The sequence below is a fragment of the Rhipicephalus microplus genome, chromosome 1 (assembly GCF_043290135.1).
Source record: "Rhipicephalus microplus isolate Deutch F79 chromosome 1, USDA_Rmic, whole genome shotgun sequence".
In the NCBI taxonomy this organism is placed as follows: domain Eukaryota; kingdom Metazoa; phylum Arthropoda; class Arachnida; order Ixodida; family Ixodidae; genus Rhipicephalus; species Rhipicephalus microplus.
The window spans coordinates 113,764,609-113,788,447 of NC_134700.1; the positions used below are offsets into that span (position 1 = coordinate 113,764,609).

Below are 23,839 nucleotides of genomic sequence, written 5' to 3' on the forward strand. Positions count from 1 at the left end.
GACTAGTTCTATACATCATTATTTACGAGAACATGTTTTAGCAGTGACAAAGAATTCCTAACGTCTTATAGAACTTTACTGTAAGTTCGGTAAGGTCCCGCTGTGCCACTGTGATTACTTACCATGTGCGGCTAATCAGATTCGTGGCATCCACGTACTCTCCCCAAATGCAGGCTTCTCCACCCTGGACGAGAGCCTTCTGCTGGGGTGTCCCTGCAAGTAGGAGTTTATTCGCGCGGTTTCTCATTTACTTCATTTATATGCCTGCTTTCACTGCAGTTTCAGAACAGCCTGCGGGAATCCTACCTGTACATCAGTGTTATTTGTTAAGAAATAAGGAATATAACTTACGGTGTATAACAGATACATATTCACAGATTGACAAGAGAGGGTAGTCGCAAGGACAAGCACAAACACAAGGAGTAGTCGCAAGGACAGGCACAAACACAAACATTCAGATGCCAAGGGCTCATAAAGGAAGATGTAAAAGCAGAGCCGTGGCCTAAGCATGATTGATTGCCGTCATGAAGAGGTGTGACATGAACGGACATGAGTTTCCGGGCCTCATAATATCATGAGGCATTGCCTCATAATATCTAATACATATCCACGCCTGTTTTCTGTAGCTTCCCATGAATAAGCGTGTAGTAACGCTGCAGTGGAAATGATCGCTAACCAGACAGGATAAATTTCGACGCGCGATATATTCGTGTTCCCAAGCACGCAGGTAAAAAAGCAACTTAAGGTTTTGAGGCACAGGTGGCGGGTGAAAAGCTGTTCATCCTAAGGACAACATTTTCGAAGACCATATGTGTTCACACTACTCTTTTCGTTGGTTGTTAGCGCTAAGTTTTCTGCAATGCTGCTGTTCATTTGCAGTGGCAACGTACACTATTATCCTAGTTTGTCCTCACAAGTTATAATATTTTAATTTCCCTGATCACTGATCATAATGCGGGGAAAATATTGTGCCCATGTTTATTTGTCACATTATATACCATTGGTACGTTGTTTTCATCAACCGTCTAGTAGTACGCGTAGAAAATTCCTACATTTTTTTACTCAAAGTGGAGTTGGCCTTTTTTCGTAGTACCACTGCAGCTATTTTTTGTACTCGTGAAAGAACACCAGAGAAAAAGAAAAAAAAAAGGATAATGATGAAGTACTTTTTTTTCACTAATGCTATGAAATCATGGCCATTGTCCAGAATAAATTGATCGCTTAGTTATGAGGAAGTACTCTTTGTTGTATAACCCATTGCTCTCCGTAAAATAAATAATTAGGTGTAAATGGTGGCGTTATATTGCTTATGTTATTGGTGATGCATTTGCAAGGCCAACCATCAATATATACTGACAGTCAGTCTCATCGATGCAGAATTATGACTGCTCTGCATCATAAAAGAGTGCATAATATTTAGGAAGTTGATGAAACAATCCTATTATGAGTGCGCTTTGCAAGTTCAAAGGTAAGCACAGTGAAATGTAGGAACAAACATAGCTGTTAACATTACAGGCACATGATGTTACGGGGAAAAAGTATACACTGCTGAGCAAATTCGTACTGGCGAATATACTGGCGAGCTAATGCGTACGACACTGCTGCAGTCCGAGCACGTTCCCGTTCAGCACTTCGTCGTCGTCATCCTCAGGCATCTACTTAGCCCGTGACATTACCCGCCGGCGGCAGAAGCACCGTGCCGGTGCGACCAATTTTCGAGGCGTGAGTAGTATGGTTTAAGCCGTGAGACGTGCAGTATTTCGGTCGGGACTGAAGCTGGTACTGACGTGGTATGGAGTGGAGCTATCTCATAGGTCACGCTGGTGACCTTGCGTATGACGCGGTAGGGGCCAACGTAACGGGACATTAGTTTTTCGCTCAGACCAACACGACGTGATGATAACCACAGCAAGACGAGTGATCCCGGAGAGTACTGTACGTCGTGGTGCCGGCGATCGTAAGCACTCTTTTGGTTAAGCTGCGAGGCACATAAACGATCCCGGGCGACTTGGCGGGCGATGTCAGCTCGGGCCAGGGCATCACGAGCATAAGCAGTCGATGAGGGGGCGTCAGATTGGAGCATGGTGTCCATGGGCAAAGGCGGGTCATAACCGAACAGTAGGTAAAAAGGGGAAAATCCAGCTGTATCATGACATAAACTATTGTATGCGAAGGTAACGAAAGGTAAATGGATGTCCCAATCTTTGTGATCCTTGGAGACGTACATCGCTAACATATTTGTCAAGGTATGGTTGAGGCGTTCCGTGAGGCCGTTGGTTTGCGGATGGTACGCTGTAATGAACTTGTGGTGGGTAGAGCAGGATCGCAGGAGCTCGTCGACTACTTTAGATAGAAAACAGCTGCCGCGATCGGTGATCAACTGACGAGGAGCACCATGACGCAGATAGATGTCATGAAGAAGGAAATCGGCTACATCAGTAGCGCAGCTGGTGGGGAGGGCGCGTGTAACGGCATACCGCGTTGCGTAGTCGGTAGCAATAGCAATCCACTTATTACCGGTGGCCGACACGGGAAAGGGTCCTAGAAGATACAGGCCGACTCGGGAAAATGGCTCTTCTGGTACTTCAATGGGCTGGAGGGTACCAGCAGGTCTCAGGGCAGGTGTCTTGCGGCGCTGGCAGAGGTCACATGCCACAACGTACTGTCGCACAGAACGGTAGAGGCCAGGCCAAAAGAATCGGCGGCGAATGCGGTCATACGTGCGTGACACCCCTAGGTGTCCAGCGGAGGGGGCATCATGCAGCTGGGCCAAAACGTCTGAGCGAAGATGCACAGGAACAACGAGTAAAAGCTCAGCACCATCAGGGCGGGTGTTGTAGCGGTGCAAGATGTCGTTGTGAAGAACGAACAGTTGTAAGGAGTGTTCAGGTTGGGGAGAGTGCAGACCATTGATAATAGCACGCAAAGAGGGGTCGCGGCGTTGTTCAGCAGCTATGTCAGTGAAGTCGGTAATGGAAAGAACGAGGGCCTCTTGCTCATCTTCCCTCGTGTCAGGAGGATCGACTGGGTAACGGGACAAGCAGTCGGCATCCTTGTGAAGTTGTCCGGATTTGTAGGATACGGAAAAAGTGTACTCTTGTAAGCGCAGCGCCCAGCGACCAAGGCGTCCGGTAGGGTCCTTCAGTGAGGAGAGCCAGCAAAGCGCATGGTGGTCGGTAATAACTGAGAATGGTCGGCCATACAGGTACGGTCGGAATTTGGCAATGGCCCAGACGAGAGCTAAGCACTCGCGTTCTGTGATGGAATAATTTTGTTCCGAGCGCGACAACAGTCGGCTTGCATACGCGACGACGCGGTGCATGCCTTGTTGCCGCTGCGCGAGCACTGCGCCTATGCCGTCGCCACTGGCGTCCGTACGAAGCACCGTGGCGGCAGATGGATCGAAGTGTGCTAGGACTGGTGGATTGGTGAGAATGTCAACGAGCGACGAGAAGGCGTTTGCTTGCTGTTGGCCCCAGGTGAATGCGACATCCGTTTTGAGGAGGCAGGTTAGAGGACGGGCTACTTCAGCAAACTTCTCGACAAAACGACGGAAATAGGAGCACAGTCCCAGAAAACGTCAGACGTCCTTGGCTGAGCGGGTTGTGGGGAAGTCGCGAACTGCTCGGACTTTCGCAGGGTCTGGTTGAACGCCCGCAGTGTTAACAAGATGGCCGAGTACGCAGATTTGGCGTTGCCCAAAGCGGCATTTGGACGAGTTATGTTGCAAGTTGGCACGTCAAAAAACATCAAGCACTGCGGACAGGCGGGTAAGATGGTCGTCGAAAGTAGTCGAAAAAACAATAACGTCGTCAAGATAGCAGAGGCAGATGGTCCACTTCATGCCTCGAAGGAGAGAGTCCATCATGCGCTCAAATGTCGCGAGGGCATTGCATAATCCAAAAGGCATCATCTTGAACTGATAAAGTCCATCAGGAGTCACGAAGGCCGTCTTCTCTCTGTCTTTGTCGTCCACAGCGATCTGCCAGTAGCCTGAGCGAAGGTCTATTGAAGAGAAATATTTTGCACCGTGCAAGCAATCGAGTGCATCATCTATGCGCGGTAGGGGATAGACATCTTTCTTGGTAATATGGTTGAGATGGCAGTAATCAACACAGAATCTCCAGCTATTGTCCTTCTTTTTAACAAGTACAACGGGTGAGGACCAGGGACTAGATGAGGGTTCGATTATGCCCTTATCGAGCATTTTATCGACTTCTCGCTGTATAATAGCACGCTCCGGGGCTGACACACGGTAGGGTCGTCGGCGAATGGTTCGAGCGTCACCGGTGTCGATGCGATGGGTTACCACAGATGTCTGGCCCAAATTACTGTCGCCGAAGTCAAAGATGTCCTGATAAGAAGCAAGCACACAGCAGAAAGCAGATACTTGTTCAGAGGTGAGCGTGTCACATAGCATTGGCTTGAAAAGGTCGGAACAGGAACGTGACGAGAACGATGTTGATGAAAAATCGGGTGACGAATCAGTGGTTAGAGCCGAAACTGTGTGGTCGACCAGTGGTGTAAGATGCGCAAGTGACATGCCGCGAGGAATAACTTGCGCTGAGAGGCCGAAATTGAGGACGGGAAACGAAGTTCGGTTGTCCTTAACGGTAACCACCGTGTTGGGGAGTGCAACGTTGCGTGTCATGGCGACGTCAGAAATTGGGGCAGCAGCATAATCACCATCGGGTACTGCAGGATATGGCGAGAGTTGGACTTGGACTGCGGCTTGCGGCGGAAGTCTAAGGAAATCGATAGAGCGTAGACGAGGTGGGCTGGTAGAGACGGTCTCCGAAAAGGATGGTAGTTCGAGCCGAAGAAGACCTTTGGAACAGTCAATGAGCGCAGCGTGTGAAGTCAGAAAGTCGAGTCCAAGGATGAGGTCATGAGGGCAATTTTCCAGTACAGCGAACAGAACTGAAGTTTGATGCTCAGAAATTGTTAATCGCGCAGTGCACATTCCAAGCACAGCAGGAGTACTCCCATCCGCTGTACGAACGGTAGGTGCAATCGCAGGCGTCAGAACTTTTTGGAGGCAGCGGCGGAGGTCTGAGCTCATCACAGATATTTGTGCACCGGTATCAATAAGAGCAGTTATAGGTAAACCATCAACGAGAATTGTAAGGAGGTTGCACCGCTGGTCGGGAGTAATCAGAGGATTTGCAGTCCGAGTCGTGTATGCAGCGTCACCTCCGGGGGCTGCACCGGCTAGTTTTCCGAGCGACGGTCGTAGGGAGACCGAGAACGGCAGGGTTGGGGCGAGCGTGACTGACGACGCACGGGCGATGGCGAGCGGTTGGTCCGACGTTCTGGATTATGCTCTGCACCTGTCTCAGCACGGTAGGACGGGGCATAAGGTGCACGTTCAGAGCGGGGCCGCCAGTCATAGAAGCTCGGTCGAGGTGATGAGGTCCAACCACTGCGGCAATGGCGAGCGATATGTCCTATCCGATGGCACGTGAAACATATGGGCCGATCATCATGAGTGCGCCATTCAGCTGAGTTTCGTCGTGGCGTGAACGTGGGGTTCGGAGTGGCAGCCGCAACGACTGGAGCCGAGCTGGAAGTAGCAGGGGCATTTTGATGAGGTGGCGAAACACCCATATTCGCGATCTCTTGGCGAACCACGGCCTGTATCATTGAAACAGCATCGAGGTTGTGTCCTTGCGCGCTGACGCTAGACATAGCGGGAGCCATAGCCTCGAGTTCCCGACGGACTATTCTGGTGACGTTTTCTGGCGCTGGTGGTTGGTGTAGTGTGGGCAAATCTTCGCAAGAGGACGTAGCCTCTGTGTTGGGAAGGCGGTCAAATCGGTGAACTATGCGCCTACTTTTTGCCTGTTTGAAGCGACGACATGCTTCGATGACCGACTCCACCGTCGAGCAGTCCTTGCACAGGAGAAAATTGAAGGCGTCATCCGCAATTCCTTTCAGGATGTGTCCGACTTTGTCCTCGTCGAGCATGTCCTTGTCGACCTTGCGGCACAAAGCCAATACGTCCTGGATGTACGCGATGTACGGCTCTGTGGATGTCTGGGCACGAGTCGCAAGCTCTTTCTTTGCGGCCACTTGACGTCCGATGGGTTTCCCAAATAGATAGCGCAATTTCTGCTTACAGACGTCCCAGCTAGTCAACTCTTCTTGATGTGTCTCGTACCAGATTTTGCCGTGCCATGCAAGTAGAAGATGATGTTCGCCAACATAAGCGTCGGACCCCAATGGTTGCTGCTGCTGACGCGCTCATATTGAACCAGCCAGTCATCGACGTCTATGCCACTTGTGCCGTTGAATGGACCTGGGTCACGAGGTTGGACCACAACGATCGGCTGCGGAACTGACGGATCTTGTTGACATTGAGTAGCCTGGTCAGTCATCGTGGTAGCTGCAATGCGCCGTCCGCTGCGAAGATCCAGCTCGTTGGGCTGTATAGCGAGTGGTACCCCGCACCTTCCACCAATGATGTTACGGGGAATAAGTATACACTGGTGAGCAAATTCGTACTGGCGAATATACTGGCGAGCTAATGCGTACGATGCTGCTGCAGTCCGAGCACGTTCCCGTTCAGCACTTCGTCGTCGTCATCCTCAGGCATCTACTTAGCCCGTGACAATATTTGCTCATAAGGACTCTGACTTGCCTGTGAAGTCATGTGGATCGCAGCCGTAGTACCTCTTCCAGTCCTTGGTGTAGCTAATGTAGTCCAAGTACCAGCAACTGGACAACAGGGCATTGTACCCGGCTCTCGTCACGGCACTCAATTCTTCTTCCTGAGGATGCAGCCATATATGCACCACAGTGTCCGGGGCAATCTGCATGAAGATGCACTGCGCTGTCAGCCATATTTCGCATCTTACGAAATGAGCTGTGAACAAACTAGCCTCACAATTGTAATCAGCATTATTCAGCAACAAAGGCTAATTGGTATAAAAAATTATTAATAATAAAATGCCGTCTTTCAAGACAGTAAAATTCTCCATCAGCAATAAGCTTTCTAAAGCGATGGCCTGATTCTGCGATATCATGAACTCCAAGCGCTTTCTTCTTTGCGGTTTAAATTTACGGGCGTACTTGTTTGTACTCATACATAGGAAGACTCAAACTCCCAGCTTGTATATAGTACTGAGCCTAGAGAAATAGTCTTGAAGCAGAACAGATGCCATTGATCAGCAAAGTGTGGTGGTTTCATGTTTTCAGCCTTACTTGAACCAACGCTCGGTACGAATAGTCTATAAAAAAACGAGGATGGTCAAGCTTTGCGCTTGGCACAAAGTAGTCTCGAGTGAAATTTTTTTCACTAGACGGTGGAAATCTATAATATGAATGTTTCAAGCACATGCAGTGTGCCAACCGATTGAGAAAAATGCTTGAGGCAACATGTAGGTTATTTTATATTTAAACTGGGATTCTTGTCTGCTGACGTGTACTGAAGTGGTTACAATGCTCTGCTGCTGATTCTATTGTCACGGGTTGTATTTTGGTGGAAGCTAGCTGCTAGAAAACCGTGTATTGTGCAATGTCAGCACACATCAAAGAGCACCACAAGGTCGCGATTTCCGGAGCCTTCCTCTACAGCATGCTTCATCATCATATCACAGTCTCCTGATGTAAAACCTCAAATATTATTACACAAAACTATGTGTCTTAATACCAAGAAACAACCAAAGCCGTTTGTGTGCTTGCGCAGTAAAATTGAAAGCAATGGTTTCTTATTCGATGAATTAACTTGATTGTGTCGTCTTATGGTCATGTAGTAGGCTATCAGTGTGGAAGGTGTTTCTAAATAGTCCTTACGGGTAGGTAGGAGATCGTGTTGTCGGCAAACTTGACAGAATTACATGAGATTTTCTGTTAATATTTTTAACGATCCTAAACAATGTGAACCTTTATTTCAAGTCGCAAGATATTTATGTGTTTGAAGTAAGTCTGAGCTGTTCCTTATGCGAATCTGTTAAAAGATGGTACAACAGCACCATCTTTTTGTTTTAGATGTGATAGTAGACATTATATTTTGCTAAGTTCATCTGGGAGTCTTTTCGAATTTTGTAGCGGGTACCACCATCGCACTTTGCCTAGCAGCATAACATTTATTACTTTTACACTTTATTGCAAGTTTCATTATCCACTGCACTACCATTGAAATATAAAATCCTTAAGCTGTAATCACATGACGGACATGATCACGGACGGATCAGTCAGGTGCCCTGTGACGTGTTTTGGATGCCTTCGCACGCAGCGATTACACAACGGGGGAGAATTGATGCCACAAGGGAGGATTTCGGCATTGATCCCCGAGGATCCCAACTGTACTCTGGACTTCCATCGTTTCATGAAACGCTCCACGCGGACCAAGCAAGGACACAGGAATGGGTGACGTATGATGACGTAATACGCGATCCCCGGGGTTGAATTGCGATATATTCCGTCATTGGAATACATCTTTGGGGGTATCACAGTCATTCTGTAGACTCTGTTGCAGGAAACCACCGTCGCCATCTCTAACTTCATTGTTCCGCTGTCACAGTTTAACACTGCTTGCACCAGCCCAGCTTGGAAGTACTTGATCTTAGCGTCACAAAACAATATAGCATTTCTCACATGTGTGTCATGCATAGTGACACAAGAACAGCTTGGAAGGAGTGCTAACAGTAATAAGAAAAACGGCTTTGGTTCATAGTGAGTCTACAAAGTTCACATAGAACATATACTATAGACTATAAGAATCATATTAAGAAATGTGTAATGAAATAACGTGAAAGAATGTTGCGCTTTCTATGAAGTAGGAACCTTTTTTTACCCCACCGCTAATAATTAGTACAAATACAATGTTGCGCCATAAAAATTATGTCAGATGCTGCCGCTTACCTCAATGCCATTGTCGAATACTTCTTGCCAGACCATATAGCTTTTCCGTACACCTTGCACGATCTTCAGCAACCTGCAAATGCGATCACACGTAGAACTCTGACAAAAATGGCCGCTTTTGAGGACCAGACACACACCTACAAGTAAACAACTCTGTCAGCACTTCCAGAACTCATGCCAGTCTTATAATTTTTTGCACACTAATACTATTATTGTTTACTTGACATCAAAGCATGAAAATGGAGAGTATTAACCTAGCCGTGTAAAGCTTTGTAAGTAGTTGTGAAAAAAAGAAGAAGATAAAAGTGAGCCCCGTAACTGTCTACATCATAATGCGACGCCTCAACAGTGGCTCTCGAGGGATGGGGGTAAGGAGAGATTAACAGGGATAGGGGGGATTAAAGGGATAGAGATAGAGATAACGCAGGGACAGAGAGACCCACATACGGAAATAAGAACATAGGAAAGATGGAGACGGTAGCAAGAGTCTGAGGATGGGGCACCACTCAGCGAGAGGTGTTGTCAGCGTCAGGAGATAGCGTATATAAAGCGAGCCAGTCGGCCAGAGCTGCGCTGTCGTCGGAGATCACGGGGGCACAACCAGTCGGCACGAAATCCAGCGAGCGAGTTGTGTAAAGCTGAAGGTGGAATGAAACTGGTTGACCTTAAGAGTTTAACGTGACCTTTTTGGCTGTTCTATCCTCGACGCAGACAAAGTGCAGTCTTGCCTTTAGATAACCCATACATCAGATTCTTTGCCTTTAGATAGCCCATACATCAGAAGAGCCCACCGCATTTCCCGCAACAGTCACTGTAACGCAGTATATCCACCACAAGCCCATACTGTGACCTTTCATCAATCGTTTTTCCTGCGCACAGCTCAAGACTGGAATGACCTGCCCACCGAAGTCGCCACCATCATCGACACCCAAGCATTTAAACGGCTCATCGAAACTATCCCATCATAACTACCATCATATTGTTAGCCTTTGTAATACCCACTCCCTCATGTAATATCCCAACCGGGACCTTTGAGGTAAAAAAATGAATGAATGAATGAATGAACCAGAGCCGGTCACATACAACGCAAGAATGTCCAATGTCCTGCGCCGGAACTAACGTGCAAAGCTGGTTTGCGCCCCCTGTACAAGCGCGGGCCTTTCAACACTCGTCTTCGGTTCATGCGGTGGGCTAACTTGGCGCGGTGGTTGTGCAGACTGCATCCGTCGCTGGGCGCAGCTGATGAGCAGTGGCGCGGAGAGTTTTCTTTCATGCACACCCGACGTTTTACCTCGAGGTTTGCTCTTCAAGAATTGTGAATGCGGGAGGGAACCAAAGTGACAATCAGCTTGACAAAGTTCACTCTGCCATACAGGTAGCAGTAGCGAAGCACATGATCTACACTTCGATGCATAGGTAGGTGAACTCAAATATGTGTCGACTTACGCATACTCATATGGAGCCGTGAGTCTTCAGTGAGTCTAAGTGAGTAATAATTTCGTTAGTCTGAGTCCGAGTGAGTCCGGTTGAAGAAAGTTTTTGTGAGTGTGAGCCAGACTGAGTCCAAAGAGCGTGATATATTTGTTGACTGAATCTGTGTGTTTTTCACTTTCTTTTGCCGACTTATGGTCATATCTACTCATCTTCAGCACTACTATCAGCCTTACCTGAACATTCACGTTTATACTCGCCTATTACTGCAGGCATATCAAATCAGTGTCTCTTTAACACCATTTCGAGGCTTATTTATCAGAGGCGTTATTTACGGTGGTACAGCCATGACAACCCCCATCCGCCGCCAACTTTTCCTATAGGCAGTTCTTTATAAATTTATCATATGTTATCGTTTTCAAGAAAACCTGACCTTACTGGTTTACGAGCATTCAAAACTCATTTTTGAAGGTAGTATATGAAAAGGCACAAGAGTACCTATTACATGAGATATTGATGCTATAGAGCATTGACATCATGGTTGAAGAACATACTTTTAGGCTAACGGGCTCATGAGTCGACTCACTCGGACTCACTCAGGCCCGTATTCACAAGCCAACCTTGGCATTTCCTCACAGTTTCCTCAAGTTTGTGTACTCTCTACGTGCGTTATAAGGGCACAGAAATTGTAACAGTGAATAACATAAGAACGAGATTGGTTCATGTATGGTAGCCTACTTTGTTCAGCAAGTGCAATAACGGCTTAAAACCGATGAGGACAACTCGAGGTAAGGTTGACATTGGTTTGTGAATACGGGCCTCAGACTCAGGCTCGCGTCTCGGTCTTATTGAGTTTGAGTCCGAGTGAGTTCATGTGCGAGAAATATTCCGTGTGTGAGCTCCACAAGGTTTGCCGGACTATGGTTTGATGCATATATACTATAAGGACGTTGTGCATTCATATGAACGCGTAAAAAAGTAAACATTACCGTTTGCTCATACCAAGAGCAATAGTATTTATTTAAACATATATCAATATACGTATGCCAGTACACACGTAAACATGCAGGTAGTTACATTATGTGTAATCATAATTGCGGAGATGTCAGTTTAGCCATAACAATAAGAAGAATAGAAGGAAATATCCACTAAAGCAGAAAGATTTAAGTTAGCGAGGGTCATTACTGATAATTTCACGTGAGAATTTGCAATATTCGCATGTTATCTATTTCCGTGAAACTAATATGCACTGTGATTAGCTGATTTATATGAGAAGTATTTGGTAATTGACCATAAATCATTTATTGGTCGTGTGGGTCGCTGTTAAAATCCAGCGTGTTCTGTGACGGTGTCGGCAATAGTATTCAAATAACTTTAAAGAGCCAAAACTGCATAGGCTGTCATGACTTTTTAAACTCCATTTTGCGCCTACGTAGTAGCCTGAAGGGGTGTAAGCTAGATATGTTATGAATGTGAAATTGAACGGAAAAATTCCTCTTGTACGTCCGGGAAGTGTTCTATAAATAGCCCTTAGGAGCCACTTTTATCCGATTGATATATCTTCTGATTTATTTAGTAATGATGACCCATACACATAGAAAAAAGAGCTATACAGCATTTGTTTTACATCTAAGGTGAATGTTGTTGTATGATGCATGAGGAGACCAACAACGTCAGATATTTGAAGCAGATAAGGTTAATGTGGTCGTTCCACTGCGTATTTTCTGCAAATAACCTTGGTGTTTTAAAAGATGACAGTCTTTTAGAGGAACTTGGACGATATAAAAGATTTGCACACTCTTAAGTATGTTGCCTGATGTTACTTATGGCTACACTATAGGGCAGTCTATCTATGATACAACACAACGTTTAAGCATCCCTCACATTTATGCTCCTACAGAAGTTATTTTCAAACATGCAGTAAAATTCAAGTATTCACTACGAAAAAAGCCGTGAAACGATGCATTTTATTCATCTTGCACACTTCACGCCTCTCTACAGTTGAAGCCTCAGCGCTGACGTTACCTTAATGCAAATACAAGTATGCGAACATGGTCCTAAAGAGCAACAAACCCTTTTCTGGCTTTATTTATTTCCAATGTAAACTTGGTTACACAATGTAAATGGCCAAGATAAAAATTGCTAAAAGCATCCTAAAAGAATCTTTGCCCCGGGTTTTCTAAAGCGGCAAAAAATGCCGCACATGGCACAGATTTCTCTTGTAAATTTCCACTTATGCATTAATCATCCCAAGTAAAAAATAACTTCACATTTTCACGTTTTAATAAAGCGTGACGACTGAGCAAAGGCGCCACTGAGCAAAGAATGGGGATAGGCGAAATGTTCTGTAAAGTCGGCATTGAACAACTTACACAATGGAGTCTGCAATAAATTTTGAGATTGGAAAATCTGTTTTCGGTTTTTTAATTCAGACGAGTGTGCAAACAACCACATGAGGAAAAAACAAGATGGGATATATGGTTGTTGCTTATCACACGTTTAACTAATGTCGCGGGCAGGCTGTTGTCTCGTCTATGGTGGAACTATTTAGATGGACCAACTGCGCCTCAGAAAAGGAAGAACTTCAATCCTAGTTTTGTAGAGAGGGACTGACATGGCGCCACAGCACCTGTGGTCTATGCGAGCAATCATGCTTGCTGTGAATTGTTTATCAGAACGCCATCTATCCTCCCTAATCATCAACTATACGAAAGCTACTAAATTTATCTAACGATATTATTTTCACGGTCACATACACACAACGTCATCTTGCCCCACCGCGGTGGTCTAGTGGCTAAGGTACTCGGCTGCTGACCCGCAAGTCGCGGGTTTGAATCCCGGCTGCGTCCACAGCATTTCCGATGGAGGTGGAACTGTTGTAGGTCCGTGTGCTCAAATTTGGGTGCACGTAAAGAACTTCAGGTGGTCGAAATTTTCGGAGCCTTCCACTAAAAAGTCTCTCCTAATCATATGGTCGTTTTGGGATGTTAAGCCCCCCATGGATGAATGGATGGATATGGCTGTACCCTTTAGATCGGGCGGTGGCTAGCGCCACCAAGCCGTAATACCTAATGAACCAAAAACTATATTTATTTTTTTTCCTTAAAAAGTGAGTTTGAGGATTCGTACTTAGCAGTGAAGAGTTTAATTTTCACTCGTGCCTTGACTTTAGCCACCAATCAGATAACATCCTTCTAGTTAAGTCTACCCGCTTAAAGTTTATTTTGCCCTCCCGGTCCCTAAACCCCAGTGCTATGAAAAATTCTGCGCCATCATCCTGAACTATAGGGTGAAGCCCTTTACAGAACATTATCAAGTGTTAGGCAGTTTCTTCTTCCTCTCCACACGCTCTGCATACTGTCTCTACCCCTTCGTATTTGGCCCGATATGTCTTGGTTCGCAGTACTCCCATCCTGGCCTCAAACAGTAGAGAACTACCCCTAGTATTGTCATAGATCCTTTTCTTGGGAATTTCCTGCTTTAAGGTTCGATAGATCTCTAGTGCGGACTTCTTAATCATGCCCATTCTCCACATGTCAGTCTCCGTTTCCTTCACTTTCTTCTTAACCGATAGTTCTTTTTGGTTTGGCCACCTGCTGTTTTCTAAGTATTTACCAGTCCACTTCCTGGTTCTCTTCCTCCATTTTGTATCGACATTCTTCATGTACAAGTAGCTGAAAACCTTCCTAGCCCAACGCTCTTCCCCCATTTCTCTCAATCGCTTCTCAAATTTTATCTTGCGGCTAGCTTCCCTGACCTCAAATGATGTACATCCCATATCACCTTGCACTCCCTGATTTGGTGTATTCCCGTGAGCTCCTAAAGCAAGCCTACCTATTCCACGTTGCTTCATTTCTAATCTTGCTTGAACTTCTGATCTCATGCACAAGACCGCATTGCCGAACGTCAGCCCAGAAACCATGATCCCTTTCCATATTCCTCTCACAACATCATACCTATTGTAATTCCACAGTGCCCTATTTTTCATGACTGCTGCATTCCTGTTACCTTTAGTCGTCACGTATATTTCGTGTTCCCTCAGATACTCGGTCCCATTGCTTATCCATACGCCCAGATATTTGTATTTATCTGTTATCTCTAGCGTGACCCCCTGTATTCTAAACTCCCTACCTTCGTTGTCATTGAAACTCATGACTGCTGATTTTTCCTTACTGAATCTAAAATCTAACCTATCTCCCTCATTTCCGCAGATGTCCATCAATTTCTGCAAATCTTCCTTGTTATTGGCCATTAGCACTATATCATCTGCGTACATTAATGCTGGTAGTGCCTGATCAATAAGTTTTCCTTGTTTGACTAAAGAGAGGTTGAAGCCCAGTCCACTTCCCTCTAATTTTGCCTCTAATCTTTGTAGGTACATCATGAATAATAAGGGTGACAGGGGGCACCCCTGCCTAAGCCCCCGTTTTACCTCTGCAGGCTTGGATACCTCTTTTTCCCACTTTATAACTACCTTGTTACCTTTATAGATACCCTTTAAAAGATTAGTGACTACATGTTCCACGCCTAGTGTGTCCAGTATTCCCCACAATTCTTCTTGAACCACGCTATCGTACGCTCCCTTGATATCCAAAAATGCTAGCCACAGGGACCTGTGTTCCTTTTCTGCTATTTCGATTCACTGCGTCAGTGAGAACAGATTGTCTTCCAACTTCCTGTGTTTCCGAAACCCATTCTGCAGTTCCCCCAGCACCCCCTCATCCTCTATCCACGCCAGCAGTCGTTCCTTTATAATCTGCATCGCCAGCCTGTAGACCACTGATGTCACTGTTATAGGACGTTAGTTGTTTATGTAAGCTTTGTCCCTCTTTCCTTTATAGATCATGCTCATCCTGATAAGTTTCCATCCATCGGGAACTTCACCATCGATTATTATTGTGCTCACAGCCTCTCTCAAAGCCTGCTATGACTTCGGACCTAATGTCTTTATCAGCCTAATTGGAATGCCATCTGGGCCTGTTGATGTACTATTAGGAACCCTTTTCTCAGCCCTTTCCCACTCTTGTTGTGAAAATGGAGCCATTGTACCACTTGATTCGTCCTTGTCTATTGTGGTGCATAAAGTACTTCTTTGTTGAAATTTTTCTGTCACCCGTGTTCTTATATATTCAATAGCTTCGTCCCCTTCTAGCCTAGCACCTTGGGCTGTAGTTATAAAACTCTGTTTTAGGCTCGTCTCATTTCAATCAACACAACGATATCTAGGGAGCAATTCATAAACTAAAAGTGACTACGTACTACATATAAACGGAGGAGAGAACGACCCACACCCTAAGAAGCTTCGCCCCTAAAACGTGAAATGACACGGCATGAAGTAAAATAATTATGAATACGTCGTTGGTGTGTGCTGGATCTTTTTATAGACAACTCCCGTGGTATTTAAAGTGATATCGTTTATGATCCTTACGTGAAAAACACGGATGCAATAGTGATACTACATTCTTCAGCGGTGGAACATACCCAGTTTGGCTTCATAGCCTTTACTTTATTGTCAAGCTAAGTTGTCCGCGAGTATAGTAACCCATGCATTGTACGGTGTCAGTGTGCGCTAAAGAACACCTCATTGCAGAAATTTCTGGCGCCCTCCAGCAGCGTACCTCGTAATGATATCGTGATTTCAGCTGACAAAACCCCTGGTATTCTCACAAAAAATTGGCCCCGCATCTGCATGTTAATCTGCAAATGTCGTCGAAAGACGATAGTATTGAGTGTGGAGAGAGTGAAGAAAACATTTATTTGATGTTCTGCGCAAGAAAATCGGTGAATGGTACTCTGGAGGCGCTGCGTTAGAGTGCCTCGAGCGTGCAGCGGAGGCGAACGAGCACACCAAGTCACGTCACACGTGAGACATGAGCGCTATCTGGCAGTTATCTTGGATAACGAAGCATGTGGCCCTGAAACGGGCGTGCGCGCCCGTCTCAGGGGGACGTACTTCGGGGCCGCGTGCTTGCACAAGTATGAACGCTAAACCTTGAGCAACATTGGTGGCCGCTGCGAATGGGGTCGTGCCGTTTCAAGTACTCGGTGCCGTTAAGAGTAGACAAACAAACAAATGTACATACAGACCAAAATTTTTGTGTCAAAGGTCCCCAACAAAGACCATCATGTTTCAAAAAAGTAGTTCTCTCACGGGGAGAGCACGGCACACAAAAGCAGGATTGTTTCAAAAAAATTTAAGAACTCACGGCGAGAATGAAGTCAAAGAGGTCACACTTTATTACAGGGCTGTACAGCTGTATTTCATTGCAGCGACATAGAAACAACACACCGGCACAGAAACCAATTGTGCTCACACACCTGACGAGCGCTTCAATATAGCACGTTTTTGTTTACTATTTTCCGCTTGTTGATGACTTTGAGCAGCCGAGCATTGAAGTCATTCAAAGGTTGGCGGAATGAACAAGGAGCATTAATTATGCACTTGCATAAATGCACATTTCCCCGCATAGCAACCCCCTTAGAGGCAATGTTAAACAAGAAATGTACTCTTGTTACTGGTTGCGCAGTGCAAAATAATAAAGGCGATTCCTTCAACTACGAATCACAATTTTGTAACATTTCTAATTTTACATAAATGTCATCTTCTTTCGGGCCCCTTCACGAATTTCAGGCCGCTTTTGGGGTGGGGCTTTCTTTGTGATGATTATTCGCTTGTTCGCTCGGTCGAGTGACTCTCGTAGGTTAACTACAGCCAACTAAAATTGTTTCAGCCAATAATATATACAGGAACTTATTTTAATTTAATTACAATTGTGAAATTTTTGTATTAGGTTGATAACATCCGAGATTTTTTTTTAGTTCACAATGATTTCCCGGACGTAATCCGCACTGGAAAAGGTTTGTCACTCCGTGAAAGACGCAATGCAGAGACCCCTGCGCCCACATAAAGGCACTGACGCTTGCAACGATCCAATAAAAATGAAACTTGCAACAGTTCTCCTAGATGACGGCACTTTTAATTGTGACACTGATACCGTGCAGGTAGGAAGAAGAAGAAAAAAAACAGCACACACTTCTCCCCTCTCCTGGTTCCAGGATGGTGAAGCCGAAACACTTTTCTCTACATACTTCTCTCCTCTTCAGTGTTTCGGTCACAGAGAAGAAAATAGCTTTTTTTTTGCCTTATAAATACAAAATCACCTGTTGAGGTTTGTCTTTTCTAGATTTTATTGCTAGATTGCATTCAGTAGAGCGGTGTGTGAGATTGAAAATTGAAACCATTTCTAAGCATCATGGATGCTTAAGCAGAGCGTCAAAACGATCATGGCAGGTTTAAGAAGTAAATAATGAAGACTGGGCAAACAGTGGAATCGTTCGGTGTACCGCAAATCAACCGTGTCATTCACCCTCACTCGTGCAAACGAGTGGCGAAGTGGTGTACGGTTACAAACATTGTTTTCATTGACCATAATTTGTACGTTTTATTGAGTTGTGAATTTCATTTTGCTTTGCCGATTACTGCTTGTGGTATTTGATCTATACTGAAGGTGGCAAAAAGGACAACCGGGCACGTTTTCCTGGTTGTTTTTGGTTGTTTAGAGTCGTACTAAGTGCATATAGCATATCAAGACGTCATGTATTGCACAGGTCAATCTTTGTCTATGATAATCATTGTTATCATCCGCATTGTCATCAGCGTCATCGTCATGGTCATGGCGTATAGTAAGACCTTGCATGTGCTGTAGCGTGGTGGCACAAAGGTAATGTGTGATCTGGAACGTGCTTGTTCTTCATCGTCATCAACGTCGATGTCATCGTCATCGACGACTATGGTGGTACAGAGGACAGGCCTCGTTCATAAGCTCTAAAGCGCTAATTGAACGGGTGCTCACCTTCGTATGTAATATTCTTCTAGCTTGTCGTAGTCACCGGTTATACCAATATTTTCCATGAAATCCGAGATGTTGGGGTTAGATTTCCTGTAAAAGCAATTATACCATGTGCCATGCGTATATACGGAACAGACAATACTCGATATGTTCTCAATAAGCAGTAGTACCATATGATAGCTTCAATAAAATAAATAAAGGCAGCTGAGTATTTCACTTCACAAGACTCCTGCTTGCATAGATTGCATTTTTATATTACGTCAAATTAGTTCATCGACTACCGAAAAGTAAACTCTTTGAGCCTAACCGAGATTTTGCGGTCACACCATTCTCTTAACTCGTTCAATGGCCTTCGCAGAAATACTCCATCGCTACCATCAATACCAAGTTAAAACTAACCGTTCTTAACATATTACTGGGCTACAGCTAAGTACTATTTGTGCGCGTGCAGCAGAAATCCTAAGACATCGGGAAAGCTTAGACGCACCAGGATATTATTTAACAATAATGAGTTTCTAAAAATCGACATTATTCAGAATTATTCATTTAATTTTTCAGTTAGGCCTGTCAGTTCATACCAAAAGAGTGAAAAATCTTTGACACGAGGCTTACGTTCAGTTGCGCCCCTCATTGGCAGTCGGCTTCCTGACGGTTCGCAAATTGTTGGACATTTGTTTTAACATATGTAGTGTATGCACGAAACAATACTACAACAAGTGACATCTTCAATGACCAAATAGTACTAATTTTGCAAAGTAATCAGCAAGTTTTGTCTAAATATATGGGCAGTTTTGCGAAATATATACAACCAGTTACTGGCAATTGAATAATCTAATCATTTTTGTCATGGTTTAAAAGGTACTACTACGAAATCACTAACATCGGTGCTATGTTTGTTTAGTTATTAAGATTTTCATGCGCAAAGTGAACGGTATAATGTAATGTTCCAAAGCTTACTGATTTCGATGCTCTCTTGACATTACTACTTTTAGGTTGCCATTCATATATGTAAATGGTTATTGTAACGGTTGAAAACCTCAAACTTGAAATACTAAGTATGACTCTTGCGCTATGTTTGTTTAGTTATTGACATAGCGTTACGAAAAGTAAATGCTGTAATGTGTTGTTTCGATGCTCACAAACTTTGATGCTTTCTTGGCATTACAATTATTACACTTTGTTTGCAAACTACTGCACGTTAACATTGTCGCAAACATGGTGATATGAACATATATCGACCCGTGTCCACAATCGCTTCTCTGAATACAATGGCGTTCGTTGTCCGAAATCATCATCATCATCAGCAGCAGCAGCCTGACTACATCCACTGCAAGACAAAGGCCTCTGCCATGTTCCGCCAGTTCACCCTGTGCTGTGCTTACTGCTGCCAATTCATACCCGCAAACATCTTAATCTCATCTGCCCACCTAACCTAAGTAAGGCAGGGGGACACAATCTCCCCAATGCTATTTACCGCGTGCTTACAAGAAGTTTTCAGAAGCCTAGAATGGAAACAATTAGGGATAAGAGATAATGTAGAGTACCTTAGTAACCTGCACTTCGCCGATGACATTGCATTGCTGAGTAACTCAGGGGACGAATTGCAACTCATGATTATGGAGTTAGACAAGGACAGCAGAAACGTGGGTCTTAATATTAATCTGCAGAAAACGAAAGTTATGTACAACAACCTCGAAAAATAGCAGCACTTCGAGATAGGTAATAGTGCACTTCAAGTTATAAAAGACTATGTCTACTTAGGGCAGGTTAACCACGGAGTCAAACCACGAGATTGAAGTAACTAGAAGAATAAGACTGGGGTGGAGCACATTTGGCAAGCACTCACAAATTATGACAGGTAGATTGCCACTATCCCTCAAGAGGAACGTATATAACAGCTGTATGTTGCCGGTACTTAGCTACTGAGCAGAAACCTGGAGACTTACAAAGAGGGTTCAGCTTAAATTGAGGACGACGCAGCGAGCAATGGAAAGAAAAATGGTAGGTGTAACCTTAAGAGACAAGAAGAGAGCAGAGTGGATTAGGGAACAAACGGGGGTTAAGGATATCATAACTGAAGTCAAGAAGAGGAAATGGACAAGGGCCGGGCATGTAGCGCGTAGACAGGATAACCACTGGTCATTAAGGGTAACTGACTAGATTCCCAGAGAAGGCAAGCGGGTTAGGGGAAGACAGAAGGTTAATTGTCCGAAATACCTTATTTCAATCTCTCGAACGGTTGTGAAGCCACACCGACCGTATTTTACAGCAGGAATCCTTTTAGACTTCCGTGCCGCATTTACTGCCACATTTTCATCTTTGATATTAGCATCAGTGCTCCAAGTGTGTATTTTTGTTTATACAAAAGTGTTTACTACGTCGTTTATACAGAAACGCTGCAGCTCTCGTACAGTGTCACGGTAATGTAAATATGTTTTGTGGGAATGAATCGTCATTTTTTATTGTTGTCTGCACTATATCAACTACACTGGAGACGTGAACGAAGTCCAGTGGTAACGTACGCACCTGTTGAGACAATTGTTTTGTGTTATCCACTCTGTTTAGGAATGTAATGACCCAAGTTGCCGTCTCTTAGGGCGGCCACCCTATTACAATTCAAACGAGTGTTATATGTACTGCTTCAGGATGCTATGCAGTGCCTCAAGCAACGGTGCATCAATGTGCTATATCGTTTGCACAGAAATGTTGCGCCAAAACATTCACGGGCTTTTCACTAGCGTGTGACGCCCATATATGCTAGCTTAAAGCATGTCTTTTCATGTGTGATTTCCACTTCACATCCGAATCAAACATGGCCGCTAAGCACTAAAACTAGACTATTCTATATGCCCATTCCTACTATATATTTTATTTAATTCATATTCACGTTATTTTTGTACAATCTTTTTTTTTCAGAAAGGCCCACTTCAAATAGGTTCCAGATAGCCAGACCTGTCACCGCAATAAATGCAGCGTTACACATGCCACCCTTTTTTCTGTATCAATTTTTCCCACTAAGCTTTGCAGTGAGGATTACGAGAAATCTATGAGGTAGCTAGGAAAATATAATGAAAATTAGGCTAATATATGCGTACTAATAATTTACTTGATGGTTGAAAAAACAAGATAAGGGGAAGCCGAGTGACGCCATCCTAGTGGTAGAATAATTACAAGTCCCAAACCTTCTACAAAAAACAGATATTGCTTTTCGTTCGACGAATCTGCACATACCAGCAGTCAAAGTCCACTTCATCTCCCCCCAGGTGGATGTACTGTTCGGGAAACACGTCTGCCACCTCGGCGAATAGCTCCTTTAGGAAAGCGTACGTCACGTTCGTGGAAGGGTCTATCGGTCCAAGTCCAATTGGTTCCATCTTCTTGTAGCACGTCGTCAGGATCTCAGGAAATGCCGCACCCCACGACCGGGTGTGTCCTGTATCGAGATGCAAGTCTTGATAAATCTGTGCGAATTCACAAGTAGCCAATTCTTGATAATTAAATACGCTATAAGTTATCAGCTTGTCTTTAGTGGCACCTATTCAGGCATTCTTGTTGCTTAGTCATGTGATGTTCCACAAAAAAAACACTACGATAGCCTCATCTGATATGTGGTCTGTGTGTACCGCTGGATAATATATGTTAACCGGCACTAAACAGGCCCATTTTTATCACTTCAATTTAGACGCGCACCATGAACCAACTCATGGGGGGGGGGCGACAAAAAGCGTGCGGAGTATAGGAGGCACATCCATCAACAGCTCAGCGAAATGTGGTAGTCGTGCACGGCTAAGAGAGTGTAGAATATTATCACGAAGTTGATAGTTTCCCTGGCGCATTTTTTTTAGTACAAAAGTCTGGGTCCCTATTTAAACCTCACGGCGCCTGCTATTTGATCTCAATAGCCTACTATTGGCCAGAAGTCGACATGAATCAAGAGTGCCGTTCGGATTTATTGCCAATTTTCCCCAACGTGCCGCCGATCTGCAAACATTACGCATAGTTAGGAAAAGCGCGTCAAAACAAAACGCATATATAAAGGGAACAGAACGACGCGCTTTGTCTCCCCTTGATGTCAGCTTCGCATTTTGTGTTGTTCATTCACGCTTTACCTGTGAGTACACAACTACACGCACAACCATCCCTGATGGATAACATTACCCCGTGAACATCGCTCACGCGCAGGAACCTCTATGAACTATAGTTATCACCTACAGTGCATATGCTGCAACAAACATCATCATCTTCATCATCATTATCATCATCATCATCGTCATCATCATCATCATCATCATCAGTCTGACTACGTCCACTGCAGGACAAAGGCCTCTCCCATGTTCCGCCAGTTAACCCGGTCCTGTGCTTGCTGCTGCCAATTTATACCCGCGAAATTCTTAATCTCATCTGGTCACCTAACCTTTTGTCTCCCCCTAACCCGCTTGCCTTCTCTTGGAATCCAGTTAGTTACCCTTAACGACCAGCGGTTATCCTGTCTACGCGTTACATGCCCGGCCCATGTCCATTTCTTCTTCTTGATTTCAGCTATGATATCCTTAACCCCTGTTTGTTCCCTAATCCACTCTGCTTACTTCTTGTCTCTTAAGTTTACACCTACCATTTTTTTCCATTGCTCGCTGCGTCGTCCTCAAATTAAGCTGAACCCTCTTTGTAAGTCTCCAGGTTTCTGCTCCGTAGCTAAGTACCGGCAAGATACAGCTGTTATATACCTTTCTCTTGAGGGATAGTGGCAATCTACCTGTCATAATTTGAGAGTGCTTGCCAAATGTGCTCCACCCCATTCTTATTCTTCTATTTACTTCAATCTCATGGTTCGGCTCCACGGTTATTACCTGCCCTAAGTAGACATAGTCTTTTACAACTTGAAGTGCACTATTACCTATTTCGAAGCGCTGCTCCTTTCCAAGGTTGTTGTACATTACTTTCGTTTTCTGCAGATTCATTTTGAGACCCACCTTTCTGCTCTCCTTGTCTAACTCCGTAAGTGAGTTGCAATTAGTCCCCTGAGTTACTCAGCAATGCAATGTCATCGGCGAAGCGCAGGTTACTAAGGTACTCTCCATTAACTCTTATCCCTAACTGTTCCCATTCTAGGCTTCTGAAAACTTCCTGTAAGCACGCGGTAAATAGCATAGGGGAGATTGTGTCCCCCTGCCTTACATCCTTCTTGATTGGTATTCTGTTGCTTTCTATATGAAGCACTATGGTAGCAGTTGATCCCCTGTAGATTTCTTCCAGGATGTTTATATATACTTCATCGACACCCTGATTCCGCAGTGTCTGTATGACGGCTGATATTTCTACTGAATCAAACGCCTTCTCGTAATCTATGAAGGCTATGTATAGTGGTTGGTTATATTCTGAGCATTTCTCTATTACCTGATTGATAGTATGAATGTGGTCGATTGTTGAGTAGCCTGTTCGAAATCCTGCTTGTTCCTTTAGTTGATTGAATTCTAATGTTTTCTTTACTCTGTTAGCAATTACCTTTGTAAATAGCTTGTATACTACAGAGAGCAAGCTAATCGGCCTGTAATTCTTCAAGTCCTTGTCATCTCCTTTCTTATGCATTAAGATTATGTTAGCGTTCTTCCAAGACTCTGGTACTCTTCCCGTCAAGAGACACCTCGTAAACAGGGTGGCTAGTTTTTCCAACACAATCTGTCCTCCATCTTTCA

At 44.6% G+C, this 23,839-nt stretch overlaps 1 protein-coding gene across 3 annotated transcripts in view; it reads right to left on the reverse strand.

Moving 5' to 3' along the window:
• LOC119178235 (beta-hexosaminidase subunit alpha) overlaps positions 1 to 23,839 on the reverse strand; it is a 59,434-nt gene that overhangs the window by 7,227 nt on the left and 28,368 nt on the right. For all 3 annotated transcript variants that reach the window (XM_037429430.2, XM_075887262.1, XM_037429429.2), the window contains exons 8-12: positions 21,378 to 21,579; positions 18,150 to 18,236; positions 8,866 to 8,938; positions 6,641 to 6,812; positions 123 to 213 (exon numbers count right to left, since the gene is read on the reverse strand). In XM_037429430.2, the coding sequence (XP_037285327.2) occupies positions 123 to 213; positions 6,641 to 6,812; positions 8,866 to 8,938; positions 18,150 to 18,236; positions 21,378 to 21,579 (625 nt within the window). The remainder of the gene's footprint in view (positions 1 to 122; positions 214 to 6,640; positions 6,813 to 8,865; positions 8,939 to 18,149; positions 18,237 to 21,377; positions 21,580 to 23,839) is intronic.